At 46.3% G+C, this 24,089-nt stretch overlaps 2 protein-coding genes across 2 annotated transcripts in view; one reads left to right on the top strand and one right to left on the bottom strand.

The window, feature by feature from the left end:
- ANTXR1 (ANTXR cell adhesion molecule 1) overlaps positions 1-22,280 on the top strand; it is a 150,330-nt gene extending 128,050 nt beyond the window's left edge. Inside the window, exon 18 of the mRNA XM_058194967.1 lies at positions 22,161-22,280. Within this exon, the coding sequence (XP_058050950.1) occupies positions 22,161-22,235 (75 nt within the window). The 3' untranslated portion in view covers positions 22,236-22,280. The remainder of the gene's footprint in view (positions 1-22,160) is intronic.
- GFPT1 (glutamine--fructose-6-phosphate transaminase 1) overlaps positions 102-24,089 on the bottom strand; it is a 43,854-nt gene continuing 19,866 nt past the window's right edge. Inside the window, exons 9-19 of the mRNA XM_058194964.1 lie at positions 20,416-20,521; positions 19,392-19,555; positions 16,704-16,799; positions 15,837-15,934; positions 14,524-14,644; positions 12,601-12,758; positions 9,416-9,530; positions 8,325-8,452; positions 6,990-7,157; positions 5,196-5,357; positions 102-4,514 (exon numbers count right to left, since the gene is read on the bottom strand). Of these exons, the coding sequence (XP_058050947.1) occupies positions 4,470-4,514; positions 5,196-5,357; positions 6,990-7,157; positions 8,325-8,452; positions 9,416-9,530; positions 12,601-12,758; positions 14,524-14,644; positions 15,837-15,934; positions 16,704-16,799; positions 19,392-19,555; positions 20,416-20,521 (1,361 nt within the window). The 3' untranslated portion in view covers positions 102-4,469. The remainder of the gene's footprint in view (positions 4,515-5,195; positions 5,358-6,989; positions 7,158-8,324; positions 8,453-9,415; positions 9,531-12,600; positions 12,759-14,523; positions 14,645-15,836; positions 15,935-16,703; positions 16,800-19,391; positions 19,556-20,415; positions 20,522-24,089) is intronic.

Here is a 24,089-nt window from a genome sequence, read left to right as displayed (position 1 = left end):
TTGTAGAAAAAAAAGGAAGTGATGGATGAGGGAGCTGGCTTGGAACTCATACAGCAGCCCCTCCTTTCCTGCTCCCCGTCCCCAAAATATTTGCTCTTGGATACAACCTCAACCAGGGAGCGCAGTTGAATAATTTGCACCACTGAATTCATAGTTTTACGGGCCCTATTGGCTCAGTTGACATTTATATGTATTTATTTATTTAATTTATTAATTGCATTTGTATACCGCCCTTCTCCTGAAGGACTCAGGGTGGTTAACAGCCAATTTAAAAGATACAATAAATATACAATAAAAACAAAACTAAAATTTATATAAATAGTGGCCAAAATTAAAAACTAAGTAATATAAAAACTAAAACCCCATTTAAAATTACTTAATCAGGCTAGCCCAGCTCAAGTACAAGTTTAATTCTAAAATATCACATTTAATGGATCATGGAGACCATTACATCCAACTTACTGATTGGTGTATAAATCCACATTCATACTGAAGACTTCCCAAGAAACAGCTGTGCAGCCACCTCTGCCTGAACACACACACACGTTGTTAGTTCCTTGTCTGGCACGTATGGAGATTTTCCCAATGTTCAACCAGAACGTCTTGAACATCACAACTGTTGGGACCACACAAGCTGTTCAATCAGCCACATTCCAGCTCAGTGTTTTGTTGTTTGGCCAACCTGAGTTATGTTGCTCTTAAGAACATTAAGAGTTCATGGACCAAAGTCCGTTGAAGGAGAACGTCTACTGGCCCAGAAGACGGTGTTTGAGGGAAGCCCCCTCCCCAAGAGACGGACCACATTAAGAGCCCATAAAGCGATGGGGAATACTTGGCGCAGTTGCCAAGAATGTGGGGCACGCATGGTTTTGCCTGCCTTGAAGGCGTTCTGCAGATTCAGCCCAATTGGGCCACTCTGGGAGGTGACTGACCACTGGCAGAGTTCCTCCAAAGCTGACTGTGTGGAATATGAAGCCTCCCCAAAATATCTGCAAATATCTGCAGAAAAATATTATTTTTTTTATAGAAAAGGCTTGGGAAAATGATGGTGGCTGCAATAGTGTGAATTCAGCTTTGATCTCTCTTTTTTTTTTAGATGTGTAAAAGAGGTGAGGTTTTTGATAACAGTTGGGGAACAAAACCCTGCCAAAATAATACACGCCGAGAAACCTTATGCAGGGAATTCATAAACTGAGCCTGACCAGTGATTTCAAAGTCAGGATGAAACCTAACCATGCAGACCTCTTCACCTTTGACCAATTTTTTTTTACCAAAACCCACCAAAGACCAAATCTGGGTCATTGTAGTACTTGTCCCCGAAGGAACACCATCGGTCAAGGATGCCCAAGTAAGGAAGATTACGCACTTGTCTTTATTCAGAGCAAGGTACAAAAAAAATAAAAATCAAGAGAACAACCGAAACGATAAAAAGTTATACACAAAACGAACTATGGTCCCCATCAACCGAGACAAGCCGAATATCTACATTCAGAAAAAGAAAAGGAATGAGAGCCCAGGGGTCCCACTTTCACACACACAGGCCCAAGCCAGGACTGAATTGACTCCTTGAGGCAGAGGACACAAAGCCAGGTGCCCTGGACCAGTGGTACCCAACCTTTTCGGTTTTGCAGACGGGTGGGGGGAGGGGGAGGGGAGGAAACGGTTCCAAGTGAGTGGCAGGCGTGTGTGCGCACACACACAGCTCCATGGTGGGCACAGCTCCATGGTGGCCACTCATGGTGGGCACTCGTGTGCGCGTGCATGAAGCTCACGTCCGCCGTTCATACAAATGGAGCTGCGCACAACACGCTCACCTGCCACTTGGGTGGCCTGTCTCCGAACTAGCCACGGCCCACTCGGACTATGGCCGGGGGGATTGGGGACCCCTGCCCTGGAAGAGGTTGGCCTTAGTGGGGAAAGTGCTTTGGGTCGTGTGGAATTCCAGGGAATCACCAATAGACTCATGGCTTTCCTGGGCTGAGGGTGGGCGGGTTTGGAAGCATGGGGAAGACTTCCTGCAGAAAGTGAAGCAGGAAGACCTCTAGAGCAGGGGTCTCCAACCATGGCAACTTCAAGACTTGTGGACTTCAACTCCCAGAATTCCTCAGCCAGGAAGTTGAATTCCTTCAAGTTCCAGGAATTCTGGAAGTTGAAGTCCACAAATCTTAAAGTTGCCAAGGTTGGAGACCACTGCTCTAGACCTTTCCCTTACACCTTGGCCTCCCTCCTGGGCCTTGTATGTCATGTGGAGATGGAGAAATAGGCCATAATAGGTATGGCCTATTTTTGCCTGTTCAGCGCATTCCTCCTGCCGTGGGCTTCTTCCCTGGCAGACTTAAGAGTAGCGGAGACCCAGCTGAGCGAAGGAACCTCCTGAAGTCCTCCTAAGGCTTTTGACTATGTTATGGGCAGCTCAGATGGCAACCCAGCAGCCCCTGAGAAGGCTGGAGACCAAGCATCTGGACATCACAATAAATACCAACATTGGCCAAGAAGCAACTTTTCATAATAAAATTTCCGAACTTTCCAGTGTTCACTACAAACTACCCTTTCTCTCACGAGCAGAAAGCACCATTTTAGGATGCCTATGCCGTAGACTCCTATACACTTAGCAAGCGGTCCTTAAATTAGCTTCTGAGCAGTGGATACTGCCGGTCGTCTTTCTCTTCCCCACCCACCCCGCAAGTGCACAGTGAGGGAGGGAGGATGTGTCACCCTATTAGGATATTTCTTATACAATAAAAGGGTGCTGAGAACAGACAGAGTTTAAATTTCTGTTGAGTTTCTATGCAATCTTCCCTTCGTCCATTTTAGAAGTAGATCAATGAAAGCCCTTTTAGTGCCAGTGTCTGTCCCGTTAATCAATGAGAAGGAAGTTGGAAGGACGGCATATTTTGGTCACTCTGGATTTTTATTACGTCTGCATCCTCTCTAGATTTCAGAATTACAGGATGCTTCCGGAGGCATCTATTTATCTTTGGTCCCCTCCTTCCCTGCTGCATTGGGGTCATTTTAGAATCCTCTTGGCTCTCTTGCCTGCTGCGGAAATATCAGCATCATCTCCACAAGTATAGAGGGCTGGGCTGGTTTAAAAGAGTGTTCAAAGCAAGTCTAATTTGGATTGAAAGAAATTCTGCCCATTTCTGATACCTGGGGAAATCACGGGGCCTTGAGAGGACAAAAACGCACCAGGCTTCACCCTCCAATTCAAACTCCCCTTCTTTTTATCAGGAATAGGAACGCTACGCAGAGCAGGCTGAAAATATGCCCAGATGGAAGACACAACTCCCTTGTTTGTCCCTGGTTATCCAGATTCACTGGAAGAGGCCTTCCTCCGACTTCACCAGACACCTTCACTGATCAAGGGAAGCAGAAGGACTTAAAGAGCTGCCCAGCCAGGTTCTCATTCAGCCACACTGGTTCAAGACAAGGCATTTTTTTCTCTCATGGCACCTTCAGGGGCTGGCATTTCTCTTTGATGCACTGGAAAAATAAATTCCTTGGAAAACAGACATTTTACCGCAGGTCGCTTAAAAAAAACGCCAAGGTTGCGTCAACCTACAGCCATTTGACTTGACTCCCATTAAAGGGCCTTCGCCTCAGAAGGCGCAGCTATGCAGACGAAGGGGGGGGGGAGGTAATTTCACCCCCTTTTGCAGGGCTGAAGGCATGACACCAAACTCCAAAACGCAGGCCTGTGCAACCGAGGACAGAGAGACGATCCCTCCGCTACGAGTGGGCTGGAAAGAGTAATGCCCACAGAACGGATGTCTGGGGTTGCACAAGCTGCACAAATGTGGACTAACTTCAGGGTTGGGGGGGGGGGGAGAATGCACTGGCCGGCAGAAACCTTGGAGCCAAAAAACAGTCCACCCAGACTCTCCCAATGGTGGCAATGGAGCAATTTATGGGAAAGAAGGCAGCCGATTTTTGAGCCCTTCTCTGTCATATTTCATTTCCATATCCTTGCATGAGCTCAACCCTCTGAATGTCCTAGACCAGGGATCTCCAACCTTGGCAACTTTTAAGACTTGTGGACTTCAATTCCCAGAATTCCTCAATCAGCAAAGCAAAGCAAAGCAAAGCAAAGCTGGCTGAGGAACTCTGGGAGTTGAAGTCCACAAGTCTTAAAAGTTGCCGAGGTTGGAGCCCCCTGTCTTAGAGATAACTAGGAAACGATGCAATTTTATATAATTGATGAGGGTTACAATAAACGGGCTTTTTTAAAAAACAAAAAGGAGGAGAAAAAAACCCAGTACTTTTGACTTCGCTGCCACTGAACAATGCTACCAGGAGCTTTGTGGATTCAGCTCCTAACTATCACAAATGCAACAATTACAGTATAAAGATTTTTCTACATTGGAAGTAAGAATCGATCACGGGAGAAATGTTTTAAAATCAGCGTTTCTCGGTACCAAAAGGTGGGGGGGGAGAGAGCAAATCCCTTTTGTCAACCTTGGGCGAGCACCTCATTCCACCGTAACGGATTTGGCCAAGTTTCTTGGAAAGTCAACCTGGAAAGAAGGAAAACGATATATGCCACCTGTTAAAATCTTTGGTCGTGGTTAGGAATTAAGGACGCTTGACGGTTCCTCAACACTGGCTTAGCTCAGAAGTCTGAGAGCCCCAGGAAAGTTGTTGGATCCACTTAATCCCCTGACATCGTAGCCTGACGTGAGCTGGGAAGGTGTAGTGCAGGGGCATCAAACTCGATTTCATTCAGGGCCGCATCAGAGTTGTGTTTGACCTTGGAGGGGGGGAATGACCAGCTCAACGGGGCGCCTATGGCGGCCCAAGCTCTCTGCCAGCGAAAATGGACTCCCAAGCTCAATTTTCAGCTGCCATGGCCTCCTGCAACCCTCTGCCAGCAAAAATGGGCTCCGAAGCTCATGCAGCCCTCCTGAGCTCGATTTTCACTGGCAGAGGGTTGCAGGAGGCCATGGCAGCTGAAAACAGAGCTCGGGAGGGCTGTGTGCAGCCCTCTTGAGCTCCGTTTTTGCTGGCAGAGGCACCGTGGGCCAGTCCTTCGCTGTTAGCAGGGCAGCCCCCGTGGGCTGGATCTAAACCTCCTGTGGGCCTTGAGTTTGACGCCTCAGGCGTACTGGTTTCACGGGAAGCCCGATGTCATGTTATTGAACTTTTGGGGCTGGTCGGGAAGAGAAAAGGGTTTGGGGATCGGGAAGGTGTTAACTTACATCGTAGCCTCTGAGGACAGCCAGATGGAAAGCCAGGAGCTGTAAAGGAATCACACTCAGAATGCCCTGCAGGCAGTCGACCGAATGGGGAACTTTGATGGTTCGCTTGTTGTTTTTGATGGTCTCGATGTCTTCCTTATCACAAATCACGACAGGCCGCCCCTGTAAAAAAAAAAATTAAAAAAAAAAAAAGATTAATGTCTCCCATCAACTCGATCTAGCCTCAAAGACACACACGGGAGTCGGATTAAAAAAACCAAAACCATCAAAATATATGGTTGTGCCTGGCATCTTGCCTTTTTTCTTGGATGCACACCCCTCTCACACACACGTTTTGCTTACGAGAGCAAAATTAGGTTGTGGTAGGAGAAAGCGCTCCTTCCATCATTCTTTATTTGGGGTCTACCTCCATTTTTCTCAGGGGCTCAAGATCATCTAGACAGGCTGGTTTCACGATGCTCTAATTGGGAACAGAAATTCCGTGATAAAGCAACACTGTTGTTAAGCTGAAACACTCCATGACCGCACCACTTAGTAACGGCAGTTCCAGCAATCTCAGCTGCCATCATTAAGCGAGGACCTCACCCTGACTGCCACTTCCGATTTCCTGCCGCCTTCCCCATTGACTTTGCTTGTGGGAAGCTGGCAGGGAATCGTGAGCTGGGCACTGAGCATCAGGATGACAATTATGTGACCGCAGGGACACTGCAACCAATGTAAGTACAAGGTCTGGTCACAACTGCCACTTGTTCAATGCCACTCTTAAGTTCGGTCTGCAAAGAGCGGTCACTGAACGAGTGGTCATTAAACAAGGACCACCGGTATTACATTTCCTCCCCAAATTTTATCCTCACGAAAGAACACATTTGGAAATGTTGGGAAATGATTACAGACAAGTCCAAAGCTACTGTCAGTCCTGCCCCAACTTGGTCCCTTAAGCAAGAAAGACCCTCAACTCCATTTGTAGCGAAAGGTATACTTTACTAAAAGGCCATGTGGTTTACAGTATAGCAAAGGTAGAACTGAAGTTCGTGCGTCAAATTTCTCCCGTTAATTTTCCCTGTCCAGTTCCTCCCCTTTACTGGTCCCTTATTGTCCAATTAAATTTGAATGGTTTGAGGAAGTGTCTCTTCAATGGCCGGCTGGTTGGTGAGCAATTAGCCATGCCTTTCCACCTCCAGTGGCTTTGACCTTGACTCTGGAAGGTACGATGAGCAGTCAGCCTCCCCCTCCCCCAATAGTTCACGGCAGATGTGGAAGCTAACGGATGTGAAACTCAGGCAGTTCTGACATCCACCAAGAAGTCCCAAAGGTGTTTTTTCAAGAGGCAGCTTGATTTTCTTGGTTTTTCTTTAAAGAAGTTTCACTTCTCCTCCAAGAAGCTTCTTCAGCTCTGACTGGATGATGGGGAATGGAAGGAGCTGAAGTCAGAGCTGAAGAAGCTTCTTGGAGGAGAAGCAACACGTCTTCAAAGAAAAACCAGAAAGTCCAGTTGCCTCTTGAAAAAAGCACCTTTGGGACAACCGTGACCTGGAGGGCTGAGAATCTCCAGAGACCTCCACCCAGAAGCTCCCATGTGGGTCTCCTCCAGCTGAAATGAGGTCCTTCATCTTTATGAGGGGAGTATCTCCTCTGTTTTGTTACTAGTCTGCTATTATTTTCATTTGAAAGCAGATCACTTCCCAGCTGGAACGGACTAAAATAAAGCCAGCAGGACTCATTACCCCATTCAATATTCCCCTGGGGGGGAGGGTAGAAACAGAGGAGCCACCCCCCCCAAGCCCCTCTGCTCACCTGGCGCGCCATGACCTGCTGCAGCGCATTCTGGCACTTGGCATAGGTGTTGTCCCTCATGATGATCATGATGACGGGCATCAGCTTGTCCACCAGGGCCAGGGGGCCGTGCTTCAGCTCACCGGCCAAGATGCCCTCCGAGTGCATGTAGGTGATCTCCTTGATTTTCTAAGCAGGAGGAAGCCCTGCGTTAATCTCAGCTGCCTCGGTTGAGAACCAAAGTGCTCCCTGTCCTTGATCTTCCAAGAGATCTACTATTTGTCAAGGGAAAGTCACGTGTGGAGCTCCTACGTGAGTTCCTTGGAAAATGAACAACAACTCCTTCCCTCGGCTTCCTTCCTTCAGTCTCAGAAAAGGGGAAACCGTGAAGGAAGAAGATGGTGGATACTTTTAAGACACGGGGCTCCAACCTTGGCAGCTTTAAGGCTTCTGGACTTCAACTCCCGGAGTTCCTCAGCCAGCTTTGCTTTGCTGGTTGAGGAACTCTGGGAGTTGAAGTCCACAAATCTTTAAGTTGCCAAGGTTGGAGACCCCTGCTTTAAGAGGAGGCTCCCACATAGGATCAGCCAGAACAAACCCTTTGCTTTATTGTCATGGGGAGGAGGGGAGGGGAGACGAGGGGGGAGGGGAGGAGAGGAGAGGAGAGGAAAGAAAGGGGAAGGGGAAGGGGAAGAGGGAAGGGAAGGGTAGGAGGAATGGAATGGAATGGAATGGAAAGGAAAGGAAAGGAAAGGAAAGGAAAGGTGTAGGGAGGAGAGGAGAGGGAGAAGGAGGGGGAGGAGAAGGAGAAGGAAAAGGAGAAGGAGAGGAATGGAAATGGAGAATAGGACAGAATAGGACAGAGAAAAACAGAATGCTGCCTGGGGAATTCTGGCAGTTGAAGCGGCCGAAAGGTTGAGAAACTCTGACTTAGATCTTTCGTTTTGATTGAAAGTCTGTCCACATTCTGGTCTTTGGTCCCTCTACACCAGTGATTCCCAAACTGTGAGCCGCGGCTCCCCAGGGAGCCGCGCTATCGTCATGGGGGCGCCGCGGAATATCTGCGCCCGCTGGGTCCGGCGCTGATGCGCCATTTCTGGGGCGTCTGGTGCGCATGCGCAGTTGCAGGTCGGATTTCCGGGGGAGCCGCGGGCGCGTCTGGTGCGCATGCGCAGTTGCAGGTCGGATTTCCGGGGGAGCCGCGGGCGAAAAAGATTGGGAACCTCTGCTCTACACGATGATGAACAATGACAGGCTTCTCTTTCCCCCCCTGCACCCCCACTTTATCTGCCCCCAAGGGACTAGGAACATCTCTCTCCCCAACCGACGCAGCTGCGGGTTCAGGAGGATGCTCACCAGGGCGCCTTCCAGGCAGGTCGCGTAGTGATATCCCCGCCCCATGATGAGCACCGACTTCTGGTGGTAGAGCTCAGTGGCCAACTTCTGGATCTCATCGTCCATGCTCAGCACTTCTTTTATCAAGCCTATCGAAAGCAACAAGAGGAGACAATGCTTCCAAAGCGGACGACTCACCCCGGCCACCAAGTGTTCGGAGGCCTTGGGAAAACAGGCTGGAAGGGACCCAGTCTTTATAAAACGGCAGTAGGGCACGTTATGGGCAGAATCCGCAGCCCTGGGATTGGAACTTGGGTTTTTAAAACGAGGGCCGAGGTTTTCCCAAAGGTTTCTACAGTTTTGGCCACTGCTGGAGTCTCTTCTGAATAAACCGTCCATCCAGCTTCCTTGGACCGAGTTATTTGCCTGGTATCACAGCCTTCACATTCCCTCCTACCAACCACTGGGTCGGCCTGCCCTCAGAAGTTGTGGCTGCTCCGTCCTTTTTGAAACTGGGACAACAATTTGTCTGAAATGGTACAGGGTCTCCTGCTCGAGCAGGGGTTGGACTAGAAGACCTCCGAGGTCCCTTCCAACTGTATTATTCTGTTTTTTCTATGCTCTACCTGCCCTGAAGACAGTTCACTTCCCTTCACACACACACCCCTGTGCTGACGACACACCAGTCGGGTTTGCCTGCCCAAAAAAGTGCTGCCACAAAACTCCCACACGCATTTACCATGTTTCTCCGAAAATAAGACCCTGTCTTATATTTTTTTGAACCCTGAAATAAGTGCCTGACCTTATTATCGGGGAAGGCTTATTATTTTGGGGCAGGTGGAGCAAGATGGGGCTCCTCTTGCTTTCTTACCTGATTTCAAGCTCTATATTTAAATATTTTTAAGGAAGCGGCTTATTTTAACGCATGCACTCAAAAGCCTGATTCGGCTTATTATCAGGGGATGTCTTATTTTTAGGGAAATCGGGTATTCATTTAAATGTATGCGGCATCTCACATGATTGACTTTGGGAGGCTTACAAGCGGGAAGCAAGACTCAGAGGAATAAAATTAAAATATTCAAAACTGACATCGTTGGTCGTGTGCGCCTTACCTGGCAACAGCTTGAGGCCTCGCATGATTTCTTTCCGCCGTTCTTGCATAGAAATTCTGTCGTCGCACATCATGAGCGCAAACATTACCAGGGAGACAAACTGGCTTGTGTAGGCCTAGAGAAGAGGGGAGAATAAGACCCCCCCCCCCGGTTAAGCAGAAGCCACAAATCCTTTAAAGCCACTTCAGGAGATGCCTGAAATCGGAATTACAAACACCTGAAAGGGCAGCCATTTTCTCCCCTTCCTCATCATCGGGAACGGAGGGACTGTAAAGCGTTAACGGCTCATTTTTAAAAAGAAAACCTGCCTTCATCACTTTTATAAATAACTCAAGGCGGTGAACATACCTAATAGTCCTTCCTCCTCTTTTTCCCCACAACAACCACCCTGTGAGGTGGGTCGGGCTGAGAGAGAGAGGGATTTGGCCAAAATGCCAAGGGCAGGACTAGAATTCAGAATCTCCTAGTGATTGGGCCAAAGTGACCCAGCCAGCCTAAGGTGAAACTAGAACTCACCATCTCCTGAAATTTAATATTGTATATGTTATATGCTTTCATATGGTTTATAATGTATGTTATTACTGTTAAGACTTATCTTCACATTCATACGAAGAAAGGCGAGCAAAGTCCACGGATAAACCCGATTCGCTTAACAACCGTGTCCCTCACTTAAGGACTGCAGGGATTCGCTTAGCAACCCTGGCAGGGAAGATCGTAAAACGGAGCAAAAATTCACTCAACGACTGTCACGCTTCACCACAGAGGTTTTGGGCTCGGCTGAGGTCGTAAGTCGAGGACCGCCTGTATTGATAGCGACCGCTTTTCTAAGAATCGTTTGGGTTAACTTCCCCGTTCCTTATCCTGGGCGGTGATTCCATGCTCCAGAAAAAAAAAATCAGCAATTCAATGCGCAACATCTGGCCATTTTGGGACCCGGCCAAGAGGATCTGGACGCCTGACAGCCCCAAGCCACCAAGCCCCAAAACCCTCCAAAATGCCATCAAGACAGGAACCTTCCCCAGAGAATGCCAAGAGAGAAGGCCGGATGTGGGATGACGACGTCCCCTTGCAGATCCAGCTCCTGGCAGATGATCAGGATGGGGAACTGGCTTTGCTCAACTCCTCGGAGATCAGGCAGGGCACAACATGAGGAAAGGAACGGAGGAGCCCTGGCTACGTTTTTCTCCTGATAATGAGAGGTCAGGAAATCATTCAGGCCTCCAAGGGCTACTTGTTTACTTGGTTCGATTGCTTTAGTCCAGAGGTCTCCAACCTTGGCAACTTTAAGCCCGGCGGACTTCAACTCCCAGTATTCCCCAGCCAGCTTTGCTGGCTGGGGGATTCTGGGAGTTGAAGTCCGCCGGGCTTAAAGTTGCCAAGGTTGGAGACCTCTGCTTCAGTCTGCTTGGGTTCTGGATGCCCTCCATCCTCTGCCGAACCCCCTTCTCCTGGGCTCCGGGGTGGGGGCAGCACTGCCAGGGGAGCCCTTCTGCAGGGTTAACCCCTGGGAGAGTGGAGAAGGGGCAGAGCAGCTGACCCCGACCTTCCCCCTTTATTTCAAGTCCCCAGCGATCCATCTGCCTCTACCAAATTCCAGTCCCCATTTTGAGCTGGGAGACACACAGATGTACGGTAACCCAGAATAGATTTATCCTAATTAGAAACAAAACACTCACTTTAGAAAACAGCAGCAGCTTAAAGCTTTGTCAGTTGGCCCGTTGCAATCTTCCCTCCTCCTTTCCAAACCTTCTTTTGTGCATCCTCTGCTTTTCAGACAGGCCCTTCCCACTACCTCCCGGGGTGGTGGTGGTGGGGGTACGATCCCCCGTGGGCCTCCGTTTCCTCCCACCAACCCCCTGACTTCGTCTTCTTCCCCTTCCCTTTCTGCAGAAGGGAGACGAGCATCACTTGAAACCAGAGGTCTTCAAACTTGGCCGCTTTAAGACCTGTGGATTTCAACTCCCAGAATTCTCCAGCCAGCAAGACTTGTGGACTTCACAGCTGGCTGGAGAATTCTGGGAGTTGAAGTCCACAGGTCTTAAAGCTGCCAAGTTTGCTGTTATTTTGCCTTTAAAAAAAAAAAGCCTCTGACGATCAGGCAACTCAGCTGGGATCGTCAGAGGAGCCTTTTAAAAGCATTTTTTCTACAACCTCTTCCGCTGAAGAGGTTTTAAACGCCTCTAACGATCCCAGTGGTTTGGAGAACCGGTAGCAAAAATCCCTCCCCCCACATGCCCAGCTGAGCCATGCGATCATCAGAACCTTTTTTTTTTTTTTAGTTTTAAAAGCATTTTTTTGGGCCGAAGAAAAAAATGCTTTTAAAAGTAAAAAAAACCCACTGATGATCGCACAGCTCAGCTGGGCATGGGGAGGCGGGGGCGGCAGGGATTTTTGCTACCGGTTCTCTGAACCACCCGCCGCCATCGCTACTGGATCGAGCGATCCGGTCCAAACCGGGAGCATTTCACCCCTGCTGGGACCCCATTCCTGTCCTTAAGAAAAGCAGAAGGGCCCAGGTGCAGTCAGCATGGGCACTCAAGAGTAAGACCTGTTGAAATGACACACTTTCACGCCTACCTGCGCGTCCGAGCTCTCTTTACGCCAAGGGTCCTGTTGTGACCCAGGTTCCTGGACCCGGACTCCTGGACTCGGATGATTCAGAAAGTGAGGGAGAAGACCTGGCCAGCCCTGCTTCTCTTGAGCCCTTTCCCTCCCTGGCACCCACTCAAAGGGAGGAGGAGGGGCCGGCACAGCCTGATTCCATGGAGCCTCCTTCTGATTTGGCAACGCCCCAAGAACAGTTTTGGAGTGATGCAAGATTACGTAGACGGGATCGCCGTGCGCAGCAGCGGAAGAGTTGGGACAAAGCCAAGTCATAATTGTCATGCAGTGACATCTGCAGAGACTATAAATAGGAGGCGGGACTTCCTGGTTTTTTGTCTTGGACAAAGTAATGAGTTGGCGCGAGTTAATGAATTGGCGCGAGCTAACTGTTTCAATGGAGGGAAGAATATATTCGTGAGTAATTCTTATCTATAATTTCCTCGTTATCTCCAGAAACTTGGCAGGCCCGTGGGTAGACGTGGCCAGGACATTTATCTATGTAAATAAAAGGAAAAAAGGAAGGCCTCTGACGGACTCTTTGCTGGGAGTATTGGGGGAAGGGAAACAGAACAGGTCCTCACCTTTGTGCTGGCCACTCCAATCTCTGGCCCTGCGTTGATATGCACCCCGCAGTCCGTCTCCCGTGAAATGGAGCTCCCGACGGTGTTGGTGATGCCCACGGTGAGGGCTCCCCTCTCCTTGCAGTACCGAAGGGCCATCAAGGTATCGGCCGTCTCACCTGCCGAGAGAGATGGACCCGGTCAATCAAGAAGGTGCTCCCACCGAGTGCTGAAGATCTGTCAGGGCAGGGGCCTCATTCCTACCTTCACTGTGAACATGAGACACCCCTCAGACAGAGACAAAATTAAGCTTGGCTCGCCAAAGCGACGGGGGTCCCACCCTGCAAATGAACCTGGACTTTTCTCTTTTCCTTCAATATTTGGGAAGAAATATTGGGTCTCCACCATGTTCTGCTCAGGACTGCTTCTCAACATTACCCTAAGAGAGCACAAGGCGGGCTAGCACACCTGGCAAGAGGACGGCAGCTGCATCCACTGGAACACCGTCGCAAAGGTGCTTTTTCAAGAGGCAACTGGACTTCCTGGTTTTTCTTCAAGACATTTTGCTTCCCATCCAAGAAGCTTGGAGAGCAAACCGCTGCCAAAGCCTAAAACCCGAGCTACAAGTTTTTTTCTATTATTTTAAAAAGTGATCAGTGTTTGCCTCAAAGGAAAATAGATATGAAACCGGAATTATTTTTGGTAGGGATTATAAAAACAAAAAATGACCGAAGAAATTCAATACCTCATACTCCACATAATTACGGCTGCTAGAATTTCATTTGCCCAAAACTGGAAGCAACAATATACTCCAACAAACACGATGATTATATAAAAGGTGCTGGAGTGCGCAGAAGTAGATATATTAATGATGGGACTTAAGGACAGAGAGGGAACGATTTATTATGAAATATGGAACAGATGGTCTGATTGGCTGGAAAAGGAATCGAAAATTAATGACTAGTGTACAGTAAGAGAGAAAATATTATAATGAAATGTTATATTTAATATATTAATACAGTACGAATATATTCATACAGTTCTTCTACCATGAATAAAAAATATACTCTGCTCCGTTGGAGTGAAGTGCTAATAGGAAGTGCTTTGGCCACCATAAAGTTGGATCTATGCAGGTATCCAATTTTATGGAGGTTCAAGTTGCTAGAGGATAATTAGAACTGCAGAAAAAATAATTGCTACCAACCTGCCTTCCATTGAGGACCTGTATACTGCACGAATCAAGAAGAGGGCCGTGAAAATATTTGCAGATCCCTCACATCCTGGACATAAACTGTTTCAACTCCTACCCTCAAAACGACGCTATAGAGCACTGCACACCAGAACAACTAGACACAAGAACAGTTTTTTCCCAAAGGCCATCACTCTGCTAAACAAATAATTCCCTCAACACTGTCAGACTATTTACTGAATCTGCACTACTATTAATCGTTTCATAGTTCCCATCACCAATCTCTTTCCATTTATGACTGTATGACTATAACTTGTTGCTGGCAATCCTTATGATTTATATTGATAAATTGACCATCAATTGTGTTGTAAATGTTGTACCTTGATGAACGTAACTTTTCTTTTATGTACACTGAGAGCATATGCACCAAGACAAAGTCCTTGTGTGTTCAATCACACTTGGCCAATAAAAAATTCTATTCTATTCTATTCTATTCTACTAACCAAAACCCGTCGCTACCGATTTGCTCGTGCATGAGCAGAAGCATCCGGGCAGGTGGGTGGAGCCTCATGCCGCCCCCGCTGCTACCAATTCGCCTAATCTGGGGCGAACCGATATCAACTCACCACTGCTACTAGGACTATCTTTAGAAAATAAAACCGTCTACAAGATAGGTAGTGTTGGTAAAACTTTGGGTAAACTTTGCATTCTTTTTTTTGTCAGCTGATCACAGAGGCCGCCCTTGGCCGTCCCACCTGACTGGCTGATGAAGAAGCAGACGTCATCTCGGAAAACGGGAGTATTTCTGTCCAAAAAGTCACTGGCCAGTTCCACCATGACAGGCAGTTCAGTCAGTTCTTCCAACACTTGACGAGTCTGAGCAAGTGACGCAAGGAGGAGGACAGAGAGGGGGAAGGAAGAAACAGAACATCAAATGAAAGTAGCAACAGCACTAAGAGCAAAGCTGGTTGGGGAATTCTGGGAGTTGAAGTCCACCAGGTCTAAAGTTGCCAAAGTTGGAGACAGGCCTTGCTTTACAGCTCTCTCTAAGCATGTCAGCATGTTGCCACCAACAATCTGGTTCGTTTTACTGACCGTGGAAGGATGGAAAGCTGAATCCACCTTGAGCCAATGAGACTCGAACTGCTGGCAGCCGGCAGGCAGCAGAAGTTGCCCACAATACTGCGTTCTAACCAGTGTGCCACCGTGGCTCCTGAGTAAAGCATCATTCAGAAGCTGCAGGCCCATTTAAGTACATATTTCTGTGCGTATCGTTTATTCCACCCGCAGGCTGGTAAATTAACAACCTCATAGAAGCTCTTCCCCGTTTCAATAGTTCCAGGGTCTTAATTGTTCAGAGCCTCTGAATGAGGTGCTTGGCACTAGCAAAACACCAGCACATAAAAAGGACACAAGGCTTCAGCTACATGGTGGTGGGTGTCATTTTAATTTTTTTTTATTTTTTTTTTGAAAAGTTTTTATTGGTTTTATTACAATGACACAATACAACACAATTACGGTGGCAAGGAATCCCTACACACAGCTCTGGAAAAACGGAAAGATACCAACAAAAGAAAAAAACAAGAAAATTCTGGACTGTGCAGAGATGGATAAATTAACGAAAGAAATAAAGGAAAAGGAAGAGAGAGAATATTATCCAATATGAACCAAATGGTACGAGCGGTTGGAGAATAGGAAAACTGAATAGGAAAAAAAAAGGATGGAGAAGAGAAGATAACAAATGTGTAAAATATTGTAAATAAATAAATCTAGATGTGAAGGGACGATAAAGTTGAAGATAGTAAAAAAAGAAGGGAAAAAAGGAATGTATAAAGCAGAAAGCTGAAGGAACGAAACCGTCATGTAAAAAGAAAACACAGACTATGTGTTTATGTTATGTATGTTTGTGTTGTGTTGTGTCATTTTTATTTTTCACAGACACACACACACACACTGTGCACCATCAAGAAAAAGCTGCCCTCCCAATCGCAGGGCTGACCTTTACCTGCTGCAGAGCATTGCTAATCGTTCAAAAACTTTGAAATGCTACTCGAGCTCAGCTACTCACAGCGACGGCTGCATGGTAGCTCGTCCCACAAGCGATGAGGATCAGACGCCGGCACCTCTGGATCTCCTTGATGTGGTCTTTCAAGCCCCCGAGGTTCACTGCGGAAAACCACAAGGCGAAGGCTTGAAGGAAACAGCCCAGAGAAGAGCAGAACGGCTTCCGTGTCAAAGGATCCCGCAAGGATTTCTTAGCAATTCTTACAAAAGGAGGCTCAACGGCACTCAACCCCTCACCCCAAAGAGAGTATTGGTCAGTAACCAAATATGCTCCATGGCCGGTCAAAGCAAACTCCAGGGATAAACAAGTAGCAAGAGGCAGCAGTGAAATCCAAATATTTTTACTACTGGTTCTGTGGGTGTGGCTTGGTGGGCATGGCAAGGGAAGGATACTGCAAGATCCCCATTCCCTCCTCACTCCTGGGGTCAGCCAGAGGTGGTATTTGCCGGTTCTCCAAACTACTCAAAATTTCTGCTGCCGGTTCTCCAGAACCTGTCAGAACCTGCTGGATTTCACCCCTGGCCAGAGGTATTGATCATGGGACAAGTTGGCCCATAGCAAGTTTATTAGGCAAGATTCACCGTAGTGGAAGAGAAGAATTTGCTCACAAGTAGTCTACAGAGTTTCTCTGTGAATGAAATCTATTGTGGGATTCAAGTAATTTGACAACCGGTTCTCTGCCCTAATGATTTCTTCCAACAACCAGTTCATCAAACTGCTCAGAAAGTTAACAACCGGTTCTCCCGAAGTGGTGCGAACTGGCTGAATCCCAGCACTGAATCTATCCCACTTAAACCACATTTGGAGAGACAAGAGTTATGTGTAAAAAAAAAAAATTCTACATTTTCTGAGCAGAAGACAATTCCGAACCTGTGTAGTCATCGAAGTTGACTCTTCCTCTCATGGTGTTCACGACAGATTCTGGCTGCTCAAATATTTCCTTTTGCATGAACGAGCTGAAGTTACCTTGAAAGAACAAAAGGAAGCTCACTGAATAGAGGCAACCTTGCCATTCTCATTTTGGAAAAGAAAGCCACCTTCAGCCCAATTCTACATCCATAACACAACAGAAAAACCCATTTCACAGTTCTGAAAGTGCAAAATTACCATGTTCCTGTAATAGGCTCTGGCTTAGATCTTTTCACGCAAATGCACACATTGTTTTCTTTTTAAAATTCATGTCTGGGTTTATAGTTCAGGTAATACTTTAAAATGGAATTAAGGCTATTTACACGGTATCACTCGGAAACGTGCTTTAAGTTTTGAAATAAATCTGAAATTTGGCTTTGTGGATTGGTAGATGAGAGAGCTGCAGCTTCCAATACATCTGGACAGCAAAATATTTTGATACTTTTGACCGGTATTACCTGAACTCTAAAAGCTCTATTTCAAAAACTGACTTCTGCACGAGTTCATCATATTCAATCGTTAGGAATCAAGGCTGGCAAAGAAGATACTGATTTCCTGTTAGTAGAACTACACTAAAATCAGCCCTTTGGATACAGGTATGATTGACAAGAAGTTAAGAATCTGACTTTCATTCTGCTCTTGAAGGCTTTTTTTAGATATAAAGGGATATTGCTGGGGTATTTTATATTTTATTAAATTTTAGGAACAAAATCCATGGTTAACGCAGTGAGACTCAAATTTTTAAACTGATTAATGTCATTGGAAATGCAAGAAAGAAAAAATTTTTGGCGGTGCTTCAATCCTGCAATCCAACACACATTTATCTGGAAGTTAAACAGCATTCTACTCATTAGAACTTTCCTTCTCAGTGAATGTGTAAAAGTAGTTCTTTCATTGTTTTTATTTGAAAACTGCACACTGCCTTTCAATGTTTTCCCAAGGGCCTTTCCTGGCAAACAGCAGAGATAAGATTAAAGGAAAGATAACCTTGTAATACAAAGAGGGAAGTAAAATGAAAAATTCTGGAAGGAAGCATTTCTGGATGCTGGATTCAACAAAGTGCAAAGACAACATCCAAAAAAAAAAAAAAAACACATCATCATGAACCATCGGGATTTAGAAATAATTGTTTACAGTTATGTTGTGTCAGTTCAATTAATGGGGCTTAATTACAGTAGTGGCCAAAATTGTGGAAACCTTTTGGAAAAAGTGTATTTTTGAGGTTTGATGGCTAATAACACCACTTTTTTTTTACTTTTTTTTTGGAGTTTCAAGATCATCGTATTCCACTGCTGGAATGGCCTGAGAATAGCCCAGACCTTAACCCAATTGAAACTCTATGGAGCCGACTAAAGAAACTTGTTAGTCAGAAGTGACCCAGGAATAAAACCCAGTTAATAGAAGCCATCATTCAATCTTGGTTTCACATGATAACAGCTGCAGAACTCAAAGACTTGGTTCACTCCATGGGAAAACGTCGTAAGGCCGTCATTCATGCTAAAGGTTACCCAACGAAGTATTAACAGACATGGTGATCATTTTTGTAGATCTCGTTTTTTCTACGTGTTTCAATTTTCTTCTTTATTGCTATTCTAATAGCAAATCCTTCATAAAAGTTATTGCATTACATTCTTGATTAAATTATCTTTCCATTGATATATAATTTTATGGTACTACTCCCAAAAAAAGTGGAGTTATTAGCTAGTTTTAGAAAATGCACTTTTCCCAAAAGGTTTCCACAACTTTGGCCACTGCTATCGTATGATTAAATTAACTGCTAGTCCTTTCAAAATTAAATGATTTAATTAAACCAAGATTGGATAAATTAAACTAAGTTTCCTTTAAAATCCAATGGGTCAATCCCACGAGCGTCAGAAGATCCCGAGTTCAGCTTATTGGTGGTTGACATATTTAGGAAGAAAAACAGCCTATCAACTGCTGAGTGGAGATGGCAACAATAAATCAGCAAGTCAATAAATCAATAATCAAAAACAATAAATCAAATGAGAAATGTGTCCGTCCCCTCCTGGCTTGGGGAGGAAGTCCCATGACTGGACAATGAAGAAGAGTTCATGGAAGGATCTGAATTCCAACTGAACAGTTATGAAAAACTGACCTTGACTAGGTCTACATACCAGGGCCAAATGGATCCTATCGGAGGGGACTTGGAATAACTTTCTATGGATCGTCTGGCCAAGCGGTCAGCAACCTGCGGCTCCAGAGCCGCATGTGGCTCTTCCACCCCTCTGCTGCGGCTCCCTGTCACTCAAAATATGCATCACAATCGCCACTTGCCGGCATGTGATTTATTGAGCTTTTCAACCCCCAGTAGGTCAACAATGGATAAATCCAAGAAAGGAAAAGTTTCAGAAGAAAACAGAACGTTTAATTCAACTACATATAGTAGTTTTGTGGTTCCTCAAGAAATAGTCAGGCACGGGAAGGGTTTTGTAGCTCCCGGTGTTTTCTTTTCTGTGGGAAACTGGTCCCAATGGCTCTTTTGAGTGTTTAAGGTTGCCGACCCCTGCTCTAGCCAATAGACCACAGAAGAACAAGAGGGTAGATGTACACATGAAGGAACTGTGAATGCATCAGAAGCCGCTTGGCAGGCAAAACATTTGAAAAGTAGGCCTAATCCTCAATCCGTACCTTTCATGATCTGTTGCAGCTCCATCTGGAGGGTCTGAACTGCCCGGCCAGGGTGATCTCCAGCAGTTCTCTTGATGCGATGTATGGAGAGGCGGCCTTCGACCACGGCTGCCACGTCATCATCTTCCAGAAATATCACCCGGTTGGTGTGTTCAATCACAGCACTGCGAGAGAATGGTGGAGGATGGCTGAACAGCTCTTGAAGGAACCCATAAACCAACTGAGAATGGGACACCCATGTGAGATCTAGAGAATTTATGCCATTATTTGTACTCCTTATATCAACCATGCCTACCAAAGTCAATTGAGGCATGGTGGGAGAGTGGTTAAGAGTGCAGTACTGGAAGCTACTTCTGCTGACTGCCAGCTGACTGCAATTTGGCAGTTCGATTCTCACCAGGCTCCAGGTTGACTCAGCCTTCCATCCTTCCGAGGTCAGTAAAATGAGGAGCCAGACTGTCGGGGCCAAGAGGCTGACTCTGTAAACCGCTTAGAGAGGGCTATAAAGCACTGTGAAGCGGTATATAGGTCTAAGAGCTATTGTTACTCAAATATTTAACTTAAAATTCCCATGAATGAAAAGTAGGGTGAATTATGAAGGAGAACCATTAATGATAAGACTTCAATGTTCACATAAACTTTTGTTGTTTTACTGAAAGGGACTTTCTAGCTTTACAAACGCTTCGTTTTCTGCTTCTTCTGCCTCCTCTCTCAATTCAGTGCATTGTTTCCTGAAGCAAAGTCAATGAAGAAAAGCCAAATTCACTAACTTTACCAACTTAACAATTGTGGCAAAAAAGGTCTTAAAAGGGGGCAAAATTCACTTAACGACCATCTTGTTCAGGAATAGAAATTTTGGGCTCGGTTACGGTCGTAGGTCAAGGGCTACCTGCATTTGAAAAGGCTAAAAGATCTCTTTAATGGCGGACGACGTAGCCTCCCTCTGGGAAGTGAGGGTTCAACCCAGCCTGCAACGCTCAGGGCCAGCGATCGCTCTCTGGTGCCCTCGGCCCCTGCCACCCACCTGGCATCAGAGGCGAAGTAGTACTCCACGGCTTTCTCTTCCACGGGAAAGAGGCAGGTGGTGCTGTCCATGCGCGAGAGGCTGCAGGTGCCCTTCTTGTCTTTGCCTGCAACCCCAGAGAGAGCGTCATCAGTCGTCGGGGGGGGGAGCCCCAAAGCGCACCGTGCACGGACACCCGTGGCCTCGGTGCTCTTTCCCACCCAGCAGGAAGCTTCCTCTCCTCAGCCCTCCAAGTCAGGAAGCCTCCCTTCAACAGGGAAGAGAGGTGGAAGGGCAGCCTCCCTCTCCCCCCTTAGCACATCAGAAGGACCTGTGCAGGAGGGGGGCTCCATAATGCCCGGCCTGCTTCGGTTAGGAAGTGACCCAGGGATGAACGGACTGAGGTCAGGGGGCATCCAAAAAGTCAGTGCAGAGGCTGCAATGGCACCACTGAAGCCCACCCTGGGTTCATGGCTTGGATCCCCCAGGGACAGAAACCATCCTGACTTTTCCAAAACCTTTCCCCGTCCCCCCATGGGGATAATCCTCTCAAAATGGCTGCTCCGTTGGTGGCGACACCACGGCCTGAGTCTTCATCGGAGTCAGGCTGAATCCAAAGAGCTTTTTACAGGGGGGTTTAAAAATAAATAAATACATAAACTAAAAGCAAAGGCCGAGTTATCCTCGTCAGCAAAAAACAACAGCAGATCCTCCGGAGATCCCAAAGTGGAATTTCGTTCAGGGAGCGTCAGAAAGGCCCAGGTCTGGTGGGAATCGCCCATGACATCACCCGATCACTAGGGAGGCTCTACAGAGATCCTCAATCCTCCAGATCATGGTTGTCCCAAAGGTGGTTTTTTCCAAAAGGCGGCTGGACTACCTTCGCTTTTTCCTCTGAATTTCTGAACTGAAGAAGCTCCTTGGATGAGAAGCGAAACGTTTTCGAGGAAAAAAAACAACAGAGCCCAGTTGCCTTTTGGAAAAAGCACCTTTGGAATCGCTAGAGAAGATGGACGGAATGGGAGCATCTGTGCTAAGAGGGAGAGAAATAAAACCTCCACAGACCCAGACAGGGAGTATATCAAAAGTCAGGCCTCTAGCCAATCCCAGCAGGCGTTATTATTATTATCTTCTCTTTTATTCATGAAACATGAAACTCAGTCAACCAAACATTTAAAAGTGTGTCACAAATACGACTGACTGGTGCTAATGGTTGATACGGGTTGCTGCCAGCGTCCTAGGTATCAACCAAGTATATTATTATTATATTATTATTATTATTATGACAGTATAGACAGCAAACGAGATAACTATGCTGGATTTCGTATCACAGATCACTAGTTGAACACTTCCCAAGCGTTTAGGACTACTGCTACTACTACTATTATTATATAATTATTATGTTATTATTATTATCTCTTATTTATTAAACATGAAACTCAGTCAACTGAATATTTAAAAATGTGTCACAAATACAATTGACTGGTGCTAATGGTTGATATGGGTTGCTGCCAGCATCCTAAATATCAACCAAGTATATTGCTACTATTACTACTACTAATACTTCTATTATTATTGTTGTTGTTTGTTTATTTATTTATTTATAATTGGATTTCTATACCACCCTTCTCCCGAAGGACTCAGGGCGGTTTACAGCCATATTAAAATACAAATATAAATTTATTATTATTATTACTAATATTTGTTGTTGTTGTTGTTTTGTTGTTGTTATTGTTGTTGTTGTTGTTATTATTATTATTTTCCAGAATGAATGTTGCTGTACTTGGTGGCGTTCACAGGCTCCGCAACGAACAAGCAAGGAAGCACTTAGAAGACTATGACAAGCAGACTCAGACATATAATTTGCATGCTACCTTGACTGGAGGGCCTGTCGCTTGAGGTGCCCTGAATGGCAGATGAATAGCCTGCACTCAGATTGCCTGACATACTTGGGGAAGGGACAGCAGGGGAGGGGAGGGGAGGGGAGGGGAAGAGAGGTTGCCTGCTCTTCTCCAGGCAGGACTTAAGGGAGAAAGTCAAGGGGTTGTCTTGGGTTATCCTTCCTGACACTGATACAGCCCCCTGAAATCAGAGAAAATATCTAAATATTTGAGGAAGCCAATGAATATTTTTTTTTCTAAATGGAAGCTGCTGTTGTTCCTTAAAGACAGGATACTTTTGTCCATTTGCCTCAATGAATTTCCACCAAACCCGCTGAAACCTTCCCGTTTTGATCATGATTAGCCAGCCAAGGGTTACGAAGAACAGGAAGTGCATTCACACAATCTGGGGGACAGTATAAAACCCAGCTCCCATGTTGATACCCATGGTTTTTTTAAACCACGAAGTCAGCGCCAGGGGGAAAGATCCAGCATCCTCACATTTGGGTATCAGTAACAAACATCCGGAGACAGGAAGGAAATGAGATCGGGGCAAAGAAGAACCAGAAACGAATTTGGGAAGAAGTGGGGGGGAAAAAACCCATCACAAGAACGGCATGCAAATTTCCTCCCACACGAAACCTCTTTAATAGGGGGTTCTTCCTGCTTTCCACAAACACACCAGGTGAAAACAGGGCGCCCCTCTTCCTTGGCCCTCGGAAGGGACACGAAGGGAGATAATCACATGCCTGTCCCCCATTCCGGAAACAAAAGCCGAAGAGATGGAAACTGGGGTGGGGGGGCAGGGCAGGGCCTGATCCCCACCCCTCAGATGGAAAGCAGTAAACCACGAATTAAAAAGGTTGTAGGTGTTTTGATTTATTCTCGGAGATGCAAGAGGGCTGGTAAGTTAAAAGTTTTGGTCTCCACAGCACCTTCGTCCAGTTTTTTGGGTAGGCCATCAAATGAATGATCTACAGACTGTGTGGCTGCAAGGGCAACACGAAAAGCGGCTTCAGAAACACATCGACAGTCGTCCAGCTACTCAAGGCACAAATGACCAGGCTCAAGTTATCCTACATTATTTAAAACCTCTCTGAAGAAGGCCACGGCGTTGGGAAAGCCCTCGGATACAGGGGCTTGGCAACTTTAAGCCTGGCGGACTGCAACTCCCAGAAAGCTCTACCTCTCAAGTTTCTTTCAAGATGACCTCTCACGCAGACCCACGGGGAAGACTGTCAGCCCGTCATTACTTAATAATAATAATAACAGAATTGGAAGGGACCTTGGAGGTCTTCTAGTCTAACCCCCTGCTCAGGCAGGAAACCCTACACCACTTCAGACAAATGGTTATCCAACATCTTCTTAAAAACTTCCAGTGTTGGAGCAGTGTTGGAGTTCTGGAGGCAAGTTGTTCCACTGATTAATTGTTCTAACTGTCAGGAAATTTCTTCTTAGTTCTAAATTGCTTTTCTCCTTGATTAGTTTCCACCCACTGCTTCTTGTCCTGCCCTCAGGTGCTTTGGAGAATAGCTTGACTCCCTCTTCTTTGGGGCAGCCCCTGAGATATTGGAACACTGCTATCATGTCTCCCCTAGTCCTTCTTTTCATTAAACTAGACATACCCAATTCCAGCACCTGTTCTTTATATGTTTTAGCCTCCAGTCTCCTAATCATCTTTGTTGCTCTTCTCTGCACTCTTGCTAGAGTCTCAGCATCTTTTTTACATCGTGGCGACCAAAACTGAATGCAGTATTCCAAGTGTGGCCTTATAAAGGCATTATAAAGTGGAATTAACATTTCATGTGATCTTGA

The sequence above is a fragment of the Ahaetulla prasina genome, chromosome 9, assembly GCF_028640845.1.
Source record: "Ahaetulla prasina isolate Xishuangbanna chromosome 9, ASM2864084v1, whole genome shotgun sequence".
Taxonomy (NCBI): Eukaryota; Metazoa; Chordata; class Lepidosauria; order Squamata; family Colubridae; genus Ahaetulla; species Ahaetulla prasina.
The sequence above is the reverse complement of the archived record's forward strand: the minus strand, read 5'-3'. Positions and strand labels throughout refer to the sequence as shown.